At 42.0% G+C, this 15,637-nt stretch overlaps 1 protein-coding gene across 1 annotated transcript in view; it reads left to right on the top strand.

The window, feature by feature from the left end:
* Positions 1-15,637, top strand: part of smurf2 (SMAD specific E3 ubiquitin protein ligase 2) — a 323,106-nt gene that overhangs the window by 231,019 nt on the left and 76,450 nt on the right. The window contains exon 7 of the mRNA XM_068058473.1: positions 3,978-4,061. Coding sequence (XP_067914574.1) covers positions 3,978-4,061 — 84 coding nt within the window. The remainder of the gene's footprint in view (positions 1-3,977; positions 4,062-15,637) is intronic.

The raw sequence follows: 15,637 nt of genomic DNA, 5'->3' as shown, positions 1-15,637 counted from the left end.
TGGCACCAGGGAGGCAACACACCATCCTGGATTGTCGCTCGCGGCCACAGAAACGCCTATCTGTGCTCCTGACTATAGAGTCCCGTATCACTACCGCTCGCCTACACTTTGACCTTCCCTGCTGAACAACAGAGCCAGTCGTGGTGCCGTTGACCTGGTGGCTGCTACTGCTGCTTTCCCCTGAGAGGCCATCCCCCCCGCCCCAACAGTATCCAAAACAGCATACTTGTTATTGAGGGGAATAGCCACAGGGGACTCCTGCACTACCTGCCTGCCCCTCTTGGCGGTCACCCATCCCTCTGGCTGAACCTGCGGTGTGACCGCCTCCCTGAAACTCCTATCTATGATACTTTCTGACTCCTGTATGCTCCTCAGTGAGTCCAACTGCCGCTCCAACCGAACCGATCTGAAAGGAGCTGCGGCTAGACATAGTTCCTACAAACGTAGTCGTTAGGGACATTTGATTTCTCCCTGATCTCCCACATTACACAGGAGGAGTGTACTATTCCACTGACTGCAATTTCCAACCCTTGACTGCCATTTCCACCCCTTAATACAATTCGTATTGCAAGCTGATTGTAATTTGGTCCAAATACTGAAGCACTTGGTTCCAGTTCATGCTACTGGATATGGTGAATGATGCTCAAATTAGAAAATGAATCCTTTGTCATGATACATATAATGAATGAGAAAGTTCCATTTGGCTCATCAGGCACATTCATCTTGAATCAAAACCACTGGATCAGTGTCCTAGACATTAATTTCCCTCCCAGTCCACAACTCCATTCTAGCTTAACCACAGTTCCAATTAGAATTCCATTTCAAACCCAGTTTCAGGTTTATTTTATCCTAGCCTTATCATCTAATCCTCAAATTATGTTTTTGCCTGGTGTGATCGACATACTAACTTTTTCACATGGGTGGGGAAAGTGCATGAGAGCAGTGGCCTTGGGAAGAAAATTAACAGAGAGGAGAAAATTGTTGGATGACTGGGAGTAAAATGATTTTGCACACACAAGGAAATTGGATGGCCACTTGAAAGAAATAGACTTTCAGGACCATGGGGATCGAGCAGGGGAGTGGGACTGACTGGATAGTTTTGTGAAGAGCCAGCATGGACTCGATGGGCCAAATGGCTGCCTTCTGTGCCGTGTGTGACTAATCTAATTTCTTTTGATGAGCTATAATTATTGTGTTGTTACACTCATATTTCTCTTGCCCAATGTATAATCCAAGACGGAAATTTCTCACCTAACTAGTTTACCTCGACAACTCGCTTGCTTGGTGTATGTCACAACACAGAATAAAAGTTTTCAGGCAGCACTGAGGATGATGTGTTGGTTGCTTTGCTCTTGTGCTGATAAAATATTGGCACTGGTACATTGTACTTCAAAACTGGTGCAAACCTACAGTCGCTCGTGTAAACTTTTGCTCTGTATGCTTCAGTTAAGTTTTGGTTAAGCTTATTTTGAAGACCGGGCTGATCCAGATGCAGTATTGGGTCCTAAACCCATTTCTGATGGAGTGAAATTCCAGGTAGACTTCTAGTTAGAATTCAAATTATTCACTTTGCTGACATGTTAATATAATTAGAATTCATGTATTGTTGCTGATCTGTCACTAGATATCGCTGATAGATATCACTGGTGCATATAGCAATGAATATAATGATGCGTCAGATGCCGCCATCTTGTAAAACATAATTAATGTGCTAATTTTTTTCTTGACTCCCTGAATCCATTATTCGACTACTGAAAATTGGATGTGGCCATGTAAATGGATTGCTGATCTTATAATTCTGAATCTAGAAAGGTATAAATAGCCTAATGGGATTGACAGAAACTATAAACATGTATAGATCAAGTGAGTTTAAATAGCAAGTCTTTTAATTTGAATAAGAAAGAAAATTCAAATACCTGTGAATATACACAAGTAAAAATGTAAGAAATAACTGTAGGATTAGAGTCTATAAATGGTAAGTACTTCCAACTAGATGTGCCCCTGGTCTTACTGTAACAGGGTTTAATTTTAAACACACTGTTTTTAGCTCCTCCCTTAGTGAATCCTTGTTGACTGCTTTCCAATTATAAGGCAAATAAGCCAACACAACCATGTTTTCTTTGGTTTTAAGAAGCAAGGTTGAAATTTATTCAACTTAAATTCTAATTCGGTTGACGCCTACGGATACACGATGCGCCCACGCTAGCATGCGTACGCGATACACACATGCAGATAGCGACAGAACAGAGCAGAAGAAATAAAGTGGAAAAGTTTGAGGCAATCCCTGAAGAGGGTTTTTGTTACAGATCTTCGATCTCACTGGAGAGTCCTTGATTGTAGGTAGATCTTGCTTTTCGTTGGGGCCCGGTATTATTCTTAAACCTTGTTCGTTGTAGGAGACTTTTCTCTCTTGGGGTTCGTGTCTTCAGTGGATTTGGAGTTCCATGCGAAAGAGATGGGAGCAGACAGGAGAGGTCTTTTCAGTCCAGGGCCAACAGGCGCTCTGAGTTCAAACTGTTTGTACAATTCAGAAAAACCCAGATTGCCAAGCTGTTTTGTCATGTGACTAACTGGTCTGACCATGTCTTGGCTCTGTGTATTGTATTCTCATAGGGCCTGGAATGAGCTTCCCTGCCTTCAATGTCTGGTGCTCAAAGTCCATTGTGGGTTAAATGGATAAGGGGAATAACCTCTCTTGTCCCTCTTGGTATGTAAATATCTTCCGGCCAAGTGTCTGGCAGCCCTTGAAACAGGCCTTCTCTTTCCAGCAACAATTTGAAATTTAATATCCATGTGGCAAAATTAATGTGCCTCATTCTTGGCAGGTGGGGGTCTAGCATGACAAAATGTAGCAGCATTGAGGCTCCATAAGACTGGTCAATGTGAGAATTTTCAAACAAATCGTGATAAGGAAGTAAACCGCTTCCTACATATAAAAATAACACAAGTTCTTAGCTGGAGTGCACTCCTTTAAAGAAGAGGTCTCATTATCATGTTACTTTTATAAATCAAATAGCTCCTAATTACTTTCACCTCCATGTACAAATCTAAATTCATATTTGAGAATTGGCTTGCATGCAAAGCTTCAGCTTAGATCACTAGATCTAGCTAGCCTCTAGATCCCAACTTTTTGTGATTCAGATAACCCTCCTGGCCTCGACTTCAATATTCTTTAAGCGGTGTCCAAATTGGGTTCTTGATTCCTGGTAATCCATCCTTTAAAGCACAGGCAACTTGATACTTTTTTTTGCCTATATTTCTTAATTGCTGGATTTGTTCAGATTTTGTGTTCCTAGGTGTTTGCTAAGGACTGTTTTTAACATTCTTACCTCAGTGCTAGTAAGTTCTAAATCAGATCACCAAGGACTGTTAGTGTCCCCAGCATGATATGTATATAAACTAAGGGGAAGATGGATTTAAATCTTATTTGTGGCTTTAACTACAAAGTAATGGGAACATTGGTTTAAATTTTGTATGCGGCTCTGAGACTTCATGGTGCATGGCTGTGCAACCAGATAATCTGTTTTGGTGGTGTGGTGTAATGGAAGGATAAATATTAGCCAAGACACCTGGGTATCACCCTGTTCTTTGAATAGTTACATGAGGTATTTTACGTCCACCTAAACCGGCAGATGCAACCTACATTTTGATGTTCAATCTGCAAAAAGATCTATCTGAGAATTTAGCGTCCCTTCAGAAAAGTACTAGCTAGCACGGATCATGTGCTTATCTTGGAATGAGGCTTGAACCTACATATTTCTGACTCAGGAGAGCATGACTTATGGCAAATGGTTTATAATCACGCCACCAGAACAGTCTACATTCTGGCAACTAATGAATTTGTAACCAAGTTTTGGAATGCATTTCTTGATAACCTTTTCTTCACATTGAATTGTTTCCTATGTTGATTTTGGACACATTCCTATCCTTGTTTCCAGGAAATGTCACTTACTACTATATTTGTTTTGGTTGACTAGTTGGGAAGAACGAAGAACTGCCTCAGGTCGGATACAGTATCTAAACCACATTACACGAACGACGCAGTGGGAGAGACCTACTCGGTAAGTGCAGAATAATAGCAGTCTCTGTCTGCTGTTGTTGAACTAGGGCGGTAGAGAGGACTTTAAATAGTGGAGGCAAGAGATCAAGCGAGGAATGATGTGATAATTTAGAAAGAGAAGGCAGGAGAGCAAGGTAGCAATAAGGGAATTGATAATCTGAGTGTGGCAGGAAAGGAAGATTGGAGGGAAACAAAACTGGTAACAGGCAGTAGAAAAGTAGTAAGCGAAATTAGAAGACAGACAAAGCGAAGGCAAGCATCAAATAGGATCAGAATGTGGAATTATGTTAAAAAGACAAAGCTTAAGGGCACTCTATCCGAATGCACGCTGCATTCGCAACAAGGTAGATGATTTGAAGGTACAGTTAGAGGTAAATGGGTTTGATTTAATTGCCATTGCGGAGACATGGTTATAGGGTGACCAAGACTGGGAACTGAATATGTATTATTTAGGATGGATAGGCAAAAAGGAAAAGGAGTTGGGGTAGCGCTGTTAATAAGGGATGAGATCAGTACATTAGTGAGAGAGGATCTTGGATCGAAGGATCAAGATGTAGAATCAGTTTGGGTGGAGCTAAGAAACAGCAAGGGGCAGCAAACTTTGGGAGTTGTTTATAGGCCACCAAACAGTAGTGGTAATGTTGGGCACAGTATAAATCAGGAAATTAGAGGTGCATGTAACATGGGTAATACAGTAATAGACGACTTCACTTTACATATAGACTGAGTAAACCTGATCACTAATGCTGTGGAGGGTGAATTCCTGGAGTGTGTACGAAATGGGTTTCTGAAGCAGTACGTTGAAGAACCGACCAGGAATCGGGCTATTTTGAATTTAATATTATGTAATGAGAAAGGCCTGATTAATCTTGCTGTAAAAGAACCTTTGGGAAATAGTGACCATAATATGTTAGAATTTTACATTAAGTTTGAAAGTGATATAGTTCATTCTGCAACTAGGGTCTTAAATCCGAACAAAGGAAACTATGAAAGTATAAGGGGCAGGTTGGCTATGGTGGGTTGGGATAATATACTAAAAGATTTGAGAGGCAATGGCTAGTATTTAAAGAAGTGTTACATGCTCTAGAACAAATTTATATTCCTTTAAGACATGTGGCTAACAAAAGAAATTAAAGATTGCAGTAGATGAAAGGAAGTGGCTTTTTAGATTGCCAGAAAAAGTGATAAGCCCGAAGCAAAATAGAATCTAGCAAAGGATGACCAAGAAATTGGTAAAGAAAGGGAAAAGAGAATATGAATGTAAGCTAGCAAGAAACATAAAGGCAGACTGTAAAAATTTGTTGAGGTATGTGAAAAGGAAAAAATTAGCAAGGACAAATGTGGGTCCATTACAGGCGAAGACAGTAGAATTTATGGCAGAGAAATTAACAATTACTTTGTGTCTGTCTTCATGGAGGAAGGTACAGAAAATCTCCCAGAAATACTAAGGAACCAAGGGACTTGTGAAAATAAGAAACTGAAAGAAATTAGTATTAATAAAGAGGTAGTACTCGCAAAATTAACTGGATTGAAGGTTGATAAATCCCCTGGACCAGATGAGCTACATCCCAGAATGTTGAAGGAAGTGGCGATAGAGATAGTAGATGCATTGGAGGTTATCCTTCAAAATTCTACAGATTCTGGAAAAGTTCCTGCAGACTGGAAAGTAGCAAATGTAACCCACTATTTAAGAAAGGAGGGAGAGAGAAAAGAGGGAACTACAGACCTGTTCGTTTGACATAAGTACTAGGGAAAATGTTAGAATCTATTCAAAAAAGGATGTGATAATTAGACACTTAGAAAATAATATGATTGGGCAGTATCAACATGGATTTATGAAAGGGAAATCATGTTTGACAAACCTGCTGGAGTTTCTTGAGGATGTTGCTTGTAGCATAGATAAAGGAGAACCGGTGGATGTGGTATATTTGGATTTTCAGAAGGCTTTTGATAAGGTCCCACACAGGAGGTTAGTAAACAGAATTAGAGCACATGGGATTGGGGGTAGTATACTGGTGTTGATGAAGAATTGGTTAACAGACAGAAAACAGAGAGTAGGAATAAACGGGTCATTCTCAGGATAGCAGGTTGTAACTAATAGGGTACCGCAAAGCTCAGTGCTGGGGCCACAGCTGTTCAGTCTACATGAATGATTTGGATGTGGAGGCCGAATGTAATATTTCCAGATTTGCTGATGAGACAAAACTAGGTGGGAATGTAAGTTGTGAGGAAAAAAGAACAAAGAAAATTACAGCACAGGAACAGGCCCTTCGGCCCTCCAAGCCTACGCCGATCCAAATCCTCTATCTAAACCTGTCGCCTATTTTCTAAGGGTCTGTATCTCTTTACTTCCTGCCCATTCATGTATCTGTCTAGATACATCTTAAAAGACGCTATCGTGCCCGCGTCTACCACCTCCACTGGCAATGCGTTCCAGGCACCCACCACCCTCTGCATAAAGAACTTTCCACGCATATCCCCCCTAAACTTTTCCCCTTTCACTTTGAACTCGTGTCCCCTTGTAATTGAATCCCCCACTCTGGGGAAAAAGCTTCTTGCTATCCACCCTGTCTATAATTCTCATGATTTTGTACACCTCAATCAGGTCCCCCCTCAACCTGCGTCTTTCTAATGAAAATAATCCTAATCTACTCAACCTCTCTTCATAGCTAGCGCCCTCCATACCAGGCAACATCCTGGTGAACCTCCTCTGCACCCTCTCCAAAGCATCCACATCCTTTTGGTAATGTGGCGACCAGAACTGACTGCACGCAGTATTCCAAATGTGGCCGAACCAAAGTCCTATACAACTGTAACATGACCTGCCAACTCTTGTACTCAATACCCCGTCCGATGAAGGAAAGCATGCCGTATGCCTTCTTGACCACTCTATTGACCTGCGTTGCCACCTTCAGGGAACAATGGACCTGAACACCCAAATCTCTCTGTACATCAATTTTCCTCAGGACTTTTCCATTTACTGTATAGTTCACTCTTGAATTGGATCTTCCAAAATGCATCACCTCGCATTTGCCCTGATTGAACTCCATCTGCCATTTCTTTGCCCAACTCTCCAGTCTATCTATATTCTGCTGTATTCTCTGACAGTCCCCTTCACTATCTGCTACTCCACCAATCTTAGTGTCGTCTGCAAACTTGCTAATCAGACCACCTATACTTTCCTCCAAATCATTTATGTATATCACAAACAACAGTGGTCCCAGCACGGATCCCTGTGGAACACCACTGGTCACACGTCTCCATTTTGAGAAACTCCCTTCCACCGCTACTCTCTGTCTCCTGTTGCCCAGCCAGTTCTTTATCCATCTAGCTAGTACACCCTGGACCCCATGTGTCTTCACTTTCTCCATCAGCCTACCATGGGGAACCTTATCAAACGCCTTACTGAAGTCCATGTATACGACATCTACAGCCCTTCCGTCATCAATCAACTTTGTCACTTCCTCAAAGAATTCTATTAAGTTGGTAAGACATGACCTTCCCTGCACAAAACCATGTTGCCTATCACTGATAAGCCCATTTTCTTCCAAATGGGAATAGATCCTATCCCTCAGTATCTTCTCCAGCAGCTTCCCTACCACTGACGTCAGGCTCACCGGTCTATAATTACCTGGATTATCCCTGCTACCCTTCTTAAATAAGGGGACAACATTAGCAATTCTCCAGTCCTCCGGGACCTCACCCGTGTTTAAGGATGTTGCAAAGATATCTGTTAAGGCCCCAGCTATTTCCTCTCTTGCTTCCCTCAGAAACCTGGGATAGATCCCATCCGGACCTGGGGACGTCCACCTTAATGCCTTTTAGAATACCCAACACTTCCTCCCTCCTTATGCCGACTTGACCTAGAGTAATCAAACATCTGTCCCTAACCTCAACATCCGTCATGTCCCTCTCCTCGGTGAATACCGATGCAAAGTACTCGTTTAGAATCTCACCCATTTTGTCTGACTCCACGCATAACTTTCCTCCTTTGTCCTTGAGTGGGCCAATCCTTTCTCTAGTTACCCTCTTGCTCCTTATATATGAATAAAAGGCTTTGGGATTTTCCTTAACCCTGTTTGCTAAAAATATTTCATGACCCCTTTTAGCCCTCTTAATTCCTCGTTTCAGATTGCGCCTACAATCCCGATATTCTTTCAAAGCTTCGTCTTTCTTCAGCCGCCTAGACCTTATGTATGCTTCCTTTTTCCTCTTAGCCAGTCTCACAATTTCACCTGTCATCCATGGTTCCCTAATCTTGCCATTTCTACCCCTCATTTTCACAGGAACATGTCTCTCCTGCACGCTAATCAACCTCTCTTTAAAAGCCTCCCACATATCAAATGTGGATTTACCTTCAAACAGCTGCTCCCAATCTACATTCCCCAGCTCCTGCCGAATTTTGGTATAGTTGGCCTTCCCCCAATTTAGCACTCTTCCTTTAGGACCACTCTCGTCTTTGTCTATGAGTATTCTAAAACTTACGGAATTGTGATCACTATTCCCAAAGTAGTCCCCTACTGAAACGTCAACCACCTGGCCCGGCTCGTTCCCCAACACCAGGTCCAGTATGGCCCCTTCCCGAGTAGAACTATTTACATACTGCTCGAGAAAACCCTCCTGGATGCTCCTTACAAATTCTGCTCCATCTAGACCTCTAACACTAAGTGAATCCCAGTCAATGTTGGGAAAATTAAAATCTCCTGTCACCACCACCCTGTTGCTCCTACATCTTTCCATAATCTGTTTACATATTTGTACCTCTATCTCACGCTCGCTGTTGGGAGGCCTGTAGTACAGCCCCAACTTTGTTACCGCACCCTTCCTATTTCTGAGTTCTGCCCATATTGACTCACAGCTCGAGTCCTCCATAGCGCCTTCCTTCAGCACAGCTGTGATATCCTCTTTGACCAGTAATGCAACTCGTCCACCCCTTTTACCTCCTTCTCTATCCCGCCGGAAGCATCGGTATCCTGGGATATTTAGTTGCCAATCATGCCCTTCCCTTAACCAAGTCTCAGTAATAGCAATAACATCATACTCCCAGGTACTAATCCAAGCCCTAAGTTCATCTGCCTTCCCTACTACACTTCTTGCATTAAAACAATTACACCTCAGACCACCAGTCCCTTTGCTTTCATCATCTGCTCCCTGCCTACTCTTTCCCTTAGTCACGCTGACTTCATTATCTAGTTCCTTACAGGCTTTAGTTACTACCTGCTTACTCTCCACTGACCTCATTTGGTTCCCATCCCCCTGCCACATTAGTTTAAACCCTCCCCAACAGCGTTAGCAAAAGCACCCCCAAGGACATTGGTTCCAGTCCGGCCCAGGTGTAGACCGTCCAATTTGTAATAGTCCAACCTCCCCCAGAACCGGTCCCAATGTCCCAAAAATCTGAACCCCTCCCTCCTGCACCATCTCTCAAGCCATGCATTCATCCTGACTATTCTTTCATTTCTACTCTGACTATCACGTGGCACTGGTAGCAATCCTGAAATTACTACCACTGAGGTCCTACTTTTTAACTTGGCTCCTAACTCCCTAAATTCTGCTTGTAGGACCTCATCCCGTTTTTTACCTATATCATTGGTGCCTATGTGCACAACGACAACTGGCTTTTCACCCTCCCCTTTCAGAATGTTCTGCAGCCGATCTGAGACATCCCTGACCCGTGCACCTGGGAGGCAACATACCATTCGGGAGTCTCGTTTTCGACCACAGAACCGCCTATCTACTCCCCTTACAATCGAATCCCCTATGACTATAGCCCTTCCACTCTTTTTCCCGTCCTTCTGAACAGCAGAGCCAGCCACGGTGCCATGAACCTGGCTACTGCTGCCTTCCCCTGGTGAGCCATCTCCCTCAACAGTATCCAAAACGGTATACCTGTTGTGGAGGGAGATGACCGCAGGGGACACCTGCGCTGCCTTCCTGCTCTTTCTCTGCAAGATGCAAGGAGGCTACAAGGGGACTTGGACAGGCTAAGTGAATGGGCAAGAACATGACAGATGGAATATAATGTGAATAAGTGTGAACTTATCTACTTTGGTAGAAAAAACAGAGTATCTCTCAAATGGTGCGAGGTTGGGAAGTGCGGATGTCCAAAGAAACCTGGGTGTCCTTGTTCATGAGTCATTAAAAGCTTGCGTGCAGGTGCAGCAAGCAATTAGGAAGGCAGATAATATGTTGGCCTTCATCGCAAGGGGATTTGAGTACAGGAATAAAGAAGTCTTGCTGCAATTGTATAAAGCCTTGGTGAGACCCCACCTGGAGAATTGTATACAGTTTTGGTTTCCTCATCTGGGGAAAGATGTGCTTGCCATAGAGGGAGTGCAAAGGAGGTTCACCAAACTACTAACCCCTTGGATGGCAGGGTTGTCTTATGAGGAGAGATTGAGGAAATTAGGCCTGTATTCTCTAGAGTTCAGAAGAATGAGAGGTGATTTCATTGAAACTTAGAAAATTCTTGCAGAGCATGACAGGGTGGATGTAGATGGGATGTTTCCCCTGGTTGGAGAGTCTAGAACCAGGGGACATAGTCTCAGAATAAGGGGTTGGCCACGTAAGACTGAGATGAGGAGGAATTTCTTCACTCAGCAGTTGGTGAATCTTTGGAATTCTCTATCCCAGAGGGCTGTCGAAGCTCACTCATTGAGCATGTTCAAGATCGAAACAGATAGATATCATGATACTAATGACCTCAAGTGAAGATAGCGCGGGTAAGTGGTGTAGAGGTAGATGATCAGCCATGATCTAATTGAATGGTGGAGCGGGCTAAATGGCCTACTCCTGTTCCTATGAATATGAGGCCTGTCAGTGCTTGGTTAACAATGTTTTTGAAGCTGCGTTGATCTGACTGTCAAAAATTATTGAAGGAAAGTGGCAGCCGCTTAATGGGGCATGAAAGTGGAATAGGCTAATTTACATCCTTTTTCTTTTTAATATCTCCTTCCTTTCATGTATCTCCCCTCTCTTCAAAGAATATGCATCATCCCATGTGTGGCCTTCCACTTCTGTGCTTTTTACTTAATTTGCTTTTTCAGAATTCCAACCATTCTGAATCTAAATTACTTGTTTTAAGCCCGTCCACTACGGATGATGGCATCTGTTCAAATGCCCCTGCAGCACAGTATGTGTGTAAAGATGGTGGAATACAGTTTAAACAAAATCTCTAATTAAAAGTCTGTAATTGGATCTGTTGTTGTGCAGGGAATTGTATGAAGTGAATAGCAAATTAAAATCCCTTGAATGTAATTGATACGTGATTAATCTACAGAAAGCATTGTCCGCTGTTGTATAATGTAATTCTTTGTAAAGGATGTGTTTATGAATTGACAGTAAATAATATAGTATGTTTTTGCAGTTTGTTTCCGAGCGACTTGTTCAATTTCACCATTTGCAAATCTATTCTCTCTGCATAGTAAGTTTGCAGTGCCCTACCCATGCTTTTGAAACGTACACTAATATTGCAGTGATGGAGTTACTTGGACGTCAGGAGTAGCTTTATTATTGTAGTATTCCTATACAATGAAAATACAAAATATTTGTATTTCAACTTTTAATTTTACTTTTGAATTTGTGATTTTTTTTTTTCTCTTTTAAACCTTTCCTTACAATGTTTCTGCTTTCCCTGGCTCCCATCCTTTATTTGGAGGTGAAAACATATTGCACAAAGTTGGGGTTCAATCAGTTAAAAACGCTCTCTGAAAGCTTTTTCTTTAAGGTATTCAAAAGGCAAGAAGGCTGTAAATTATCGTGGGCACTGATGAACATAGGAATGTAGGAAATAGGAGCAGGACTATGCCATTCGGCCCCTCGAGCCTGCTCCGCCATTCAACTAGATCATGACTGATGATCTGCCTCAATGCCATTTTCCCACACTATCCCCATATCCCTTGATATCTTCAATATCTAGAAATTTATCGCTCTCTGTCTTGAATATACTCAATGGCTGAGTCTCCACAGCCCTCTGGGGTAGAGAATTCACCACCCTCTGAGTGAAGAAATTCCTTTTCATCTCAGTCCTAAATGACCTACCTCTTATTCTGAGACTCTGTCCCCTGGTTCTAGAACCCCCCCACCCTCCCAGGGGGAACATCCTTCCTGCATCTGCCCTTTCGAGCCCTGTAAGAATGTTGTATATTTCAATGAGATCACCTCTCATTCTTCTAAACTCTAGAGAATACAGGCCTAGCCTCCTCAATCTCTCCTCATAGGACAATCCCATCATCCCAGGAATCAGTCTGGTGAACCTTCGTTGCACTCCCTCTATGACAAGTATATCCTTCCTTAGGTAAGGAAACTAAAACTGTACACAATAATCCATGAACAAACAAACTGACAGTAGCAGAGAAAATTATGGCAGACAAATGGACTCATTTGTGTTTTGCTATTTAATTATATTTTGAACAAAAACTTTAAAACATGATTGAAATGTAGCCCTTTGAAAGATAGCGATACAACTAAGGATATGCAACCAGGGTATGGTAATGTAGTGGTTATGTTACTGGACAGGTAATCCAGAGGCCTAGAGTAATCATTGATTTTCCCATAGCAGTTGGAGAATTTGAAGTCTGGAAATAAAAAGATGCTATCAGTGAAAGTGACGATGAAGCTGTTGGATTTCTGTACAAATGGGTACTGGGTTTCCTTCCTCCCATCCGTTCTTGCCTGGTTTAGCCGTTATATGACTCCAGTCCCACACCAACATGGTTGAATCCTAACTACCCTCTGAATTGGCCTAGTGAGCCACTCCATTGTACAAAGTGCTACAAAGAACGTCTGAGCACACTTTTCGTCCCAGCTCTCTCCCATCTTCCATTCCTGAAATATTCACGGTTGGGTTTGATCCCACAGATTGCTTGCTTCATACGGGATTTCACACATGGCCATTCTCCATTTTTGAGTCTAGTCAGTGAGTGTTGACCAACTCTTCAACTATGAAGGGAGAAGTGCGGCCTAATCCTTTAACATGCAGCTGCTTTTCAGCAGGGTTCACTAGGCATGGTTAGGAGTGGGATCCCAGGATGGTTTTCCTTGTCTTTTCAAACCACCCCCAACCCCTCCTTCCCCCAGCCTAGCAGTGCCTGACTCAGATTAATTGCCTCAGTACTGACTAGAAATTGAACCTGGGATTTGTCAGCTATATGGGCCAATTACATGGTGACTAACCGAGCTATCGGGAAGAGCATTTGAGCTCAATTTTCCATTTAAAAAGTGCACGTTAAATTTGACATTTTAAGCACTCAAAGAAAAAATTAACATATTTATAATGCAAATTATACCTATGTCTCCATAATAACTGGTTTCAATTTTTATCCATAATTGCTGGCTCTTTGTGTAGACTGGTTAAATACTGTCAGTCAATAAACCAGGCATTTCCTAAATGTGATTTCTACCTTCCCTCCTCCCCTCAAAATACAATTTACAAAATTGTTTATTATAGATAAAATTTTTGTGGCAGTTAAGCTTATTGCTGTGAAATTTTGAGCAGGAAACAATTGGAAATTGTAGGGCAGTGGTGCTCTAACGGGAAAGTGCAAACCATTCTTGAAACCACTCGAGTCAGGATTAATGTCTTTGTTATCTGTGCATTACGTGCATAAGCTTCAGCAACTAAAATTGTGTTCTACAATACACTATTAATAAAAAAAACTCAGATAAATGAAGAAACTATGACATCACCAGACACTCAGACCACAGTCTCCATCAAAAATTCCACCATATCTGACTCTTTCCTGTCGTGCAACATGACGGATGTGAGTCATGTGAGCATAAGCCAGTCTTTCTATTTCAGTTGCTTCCTTAAAGGCAGGGGGAGGGGCAGCTTTGTGAGTTTCAGCTGATTAACTTGTTTGGTTAGTCTTTAAATGAAGATCATCAATGTTTCCGTCTGTAGCTTGTAAATCTTTTACTAAAATTAATTCATCATTGGATATCTATCAGGTTTCAACTATTTTCTTCAGTTAATTTTCCTGGCTAAGTGGATTCATGTGGTTTTCAGCCACATGCACCATTAAAGTTCCTTTCAGCACTGAGTTAGTGGATTTCGGGTGGCATGACAGTGAGCATTCTGTAATTGACCTCAATACCCTGGCTACTAGCAGTGACTACTGCTGGAAAGTGCATTTGTGTGGATGTCAGATGAAGGCAGGATCAGGCTTGACTGTGATGCTGCCAACAGTTCAAATATCCTGGTGATTTTTACTGCCTCGGCTCACAAATCAAGAATGGCCACTTGTCAACGTACCAGAGGGCATCTCAGGAGTTATGAAACTGTACGCCAACAATAATCAGTATCTTCAGGAGATGGGGAAAGGGGAGAAAGCTGAGGATGAAGTCCATGCACAACCTAAGGGCAGGTGGCTAATCTACAGACTTTCAGCAATTCTTCTGTCTAATTGGTTGATAGAAGATGGACCAAAGCAGCTGGAGTTGACATCCTTTAACTTATATTTCTTTTACCTCTCTGAGATCTTATGGATTGCTTAGCCTTTTAATTTGTTCCTTCCCTAGTCATCATGGCTGAGATATGAAACTGAAAAGGGAAAATGCTATGAATATGTCACTTGACAAAAAGCTTCGCAGTTCCAGTAACAACTTTTATTTGTATTGTACCATTTCATGAAACAAAACTTGCCAAGGTGCTCCATTTACATGGGAGAATGAGGATCAAACAGTAGTAGAAGAGTTAGATCAGTTGACCGAAGATATCCTGGTAAGAAAGCTTTTGAGGAGGCTCCTAGAGACAGAGAGGAACATAGCAAGTTGAAGAGTTTTCGGGAGGGAGTTCTACAGCGCAGGGCATCAGTGACTGAAAGCTCAGTCACTACAAGGAGAATTTTATAGGCAATGCATAGTAGGCCAGAGTCGGAGGACTGTGTGGGAGGTAGGGTGGGGCAAGACATAGTGATTTGTAAACAAGGAGAAGGATTTTACAAATGGCATGTTGGAGAATGGGAAACAGTGTAGATTGATATACTTTCTAGATGCAGATGATGGATTTTTCAACTAGTCGGGGTTTGCAAAAGTTGTAACTTGGGAGTTTAGTGAAGCAAGCTTTGAAGAAATTGAGTTTTGAGGTAATGAAAGTGTGATGTGACTAATAGGAATGTGTTGGGTGGAGTGCAAGTCTGAGAAATCAATTGCGGTGATGAAAGCTTGGATGGGGATTTCATTGATCGTGAAGTTGAAGTGGCCTCCATCTTATTTCAACTAGTCTTTATTTTTTAAAAAAAGACTCTTCATTTGGTTTGCATTCCTTCTCGCCCTGCAAATGTTACATGTTGTTTGTCTAGTCATAAAGCCTCTATTACCAAAGGCAGTCTATAATTAAGCACCAGAAATTGTGCAGCACTAGTGTGTGACTGTCCATCTGTGACAGCTTGCCCTTTATTTTATATTCCCTTTTGCATGGAGAAGTACACTTGGTGCCTTTTCCATATAGCTCAGCTGACATTTCAGATCTGAATAAAGCAGTTGAAATTTTGACCTTGATTTATATAAAATGATTTATTGAACACTCACCAAAGTTTTTTTTTATATGGTTAACATGCTGTAGAATCCACTTTGTTA

This window comes from Heterodontus francisci, chromosome 26 (genome assembly GCF_036365525.1).
Source record: "Heterodontus francisci isolate sHetFra1 chromosome 26, sHetFra1.hap1, whole genome shotgun sequence".
NCBI lineage: Eukaryota > Metazoa > Chordata > Chondrichthyes > Heterodontiformes > Heterodontidae > Heterodontus > Heterodontus francisci.
The sequence above is the reverse complement of the archived record's forward strand: the minus strand, read 5'-3'. Positions and strand labels throughout refer to the sequence as shown.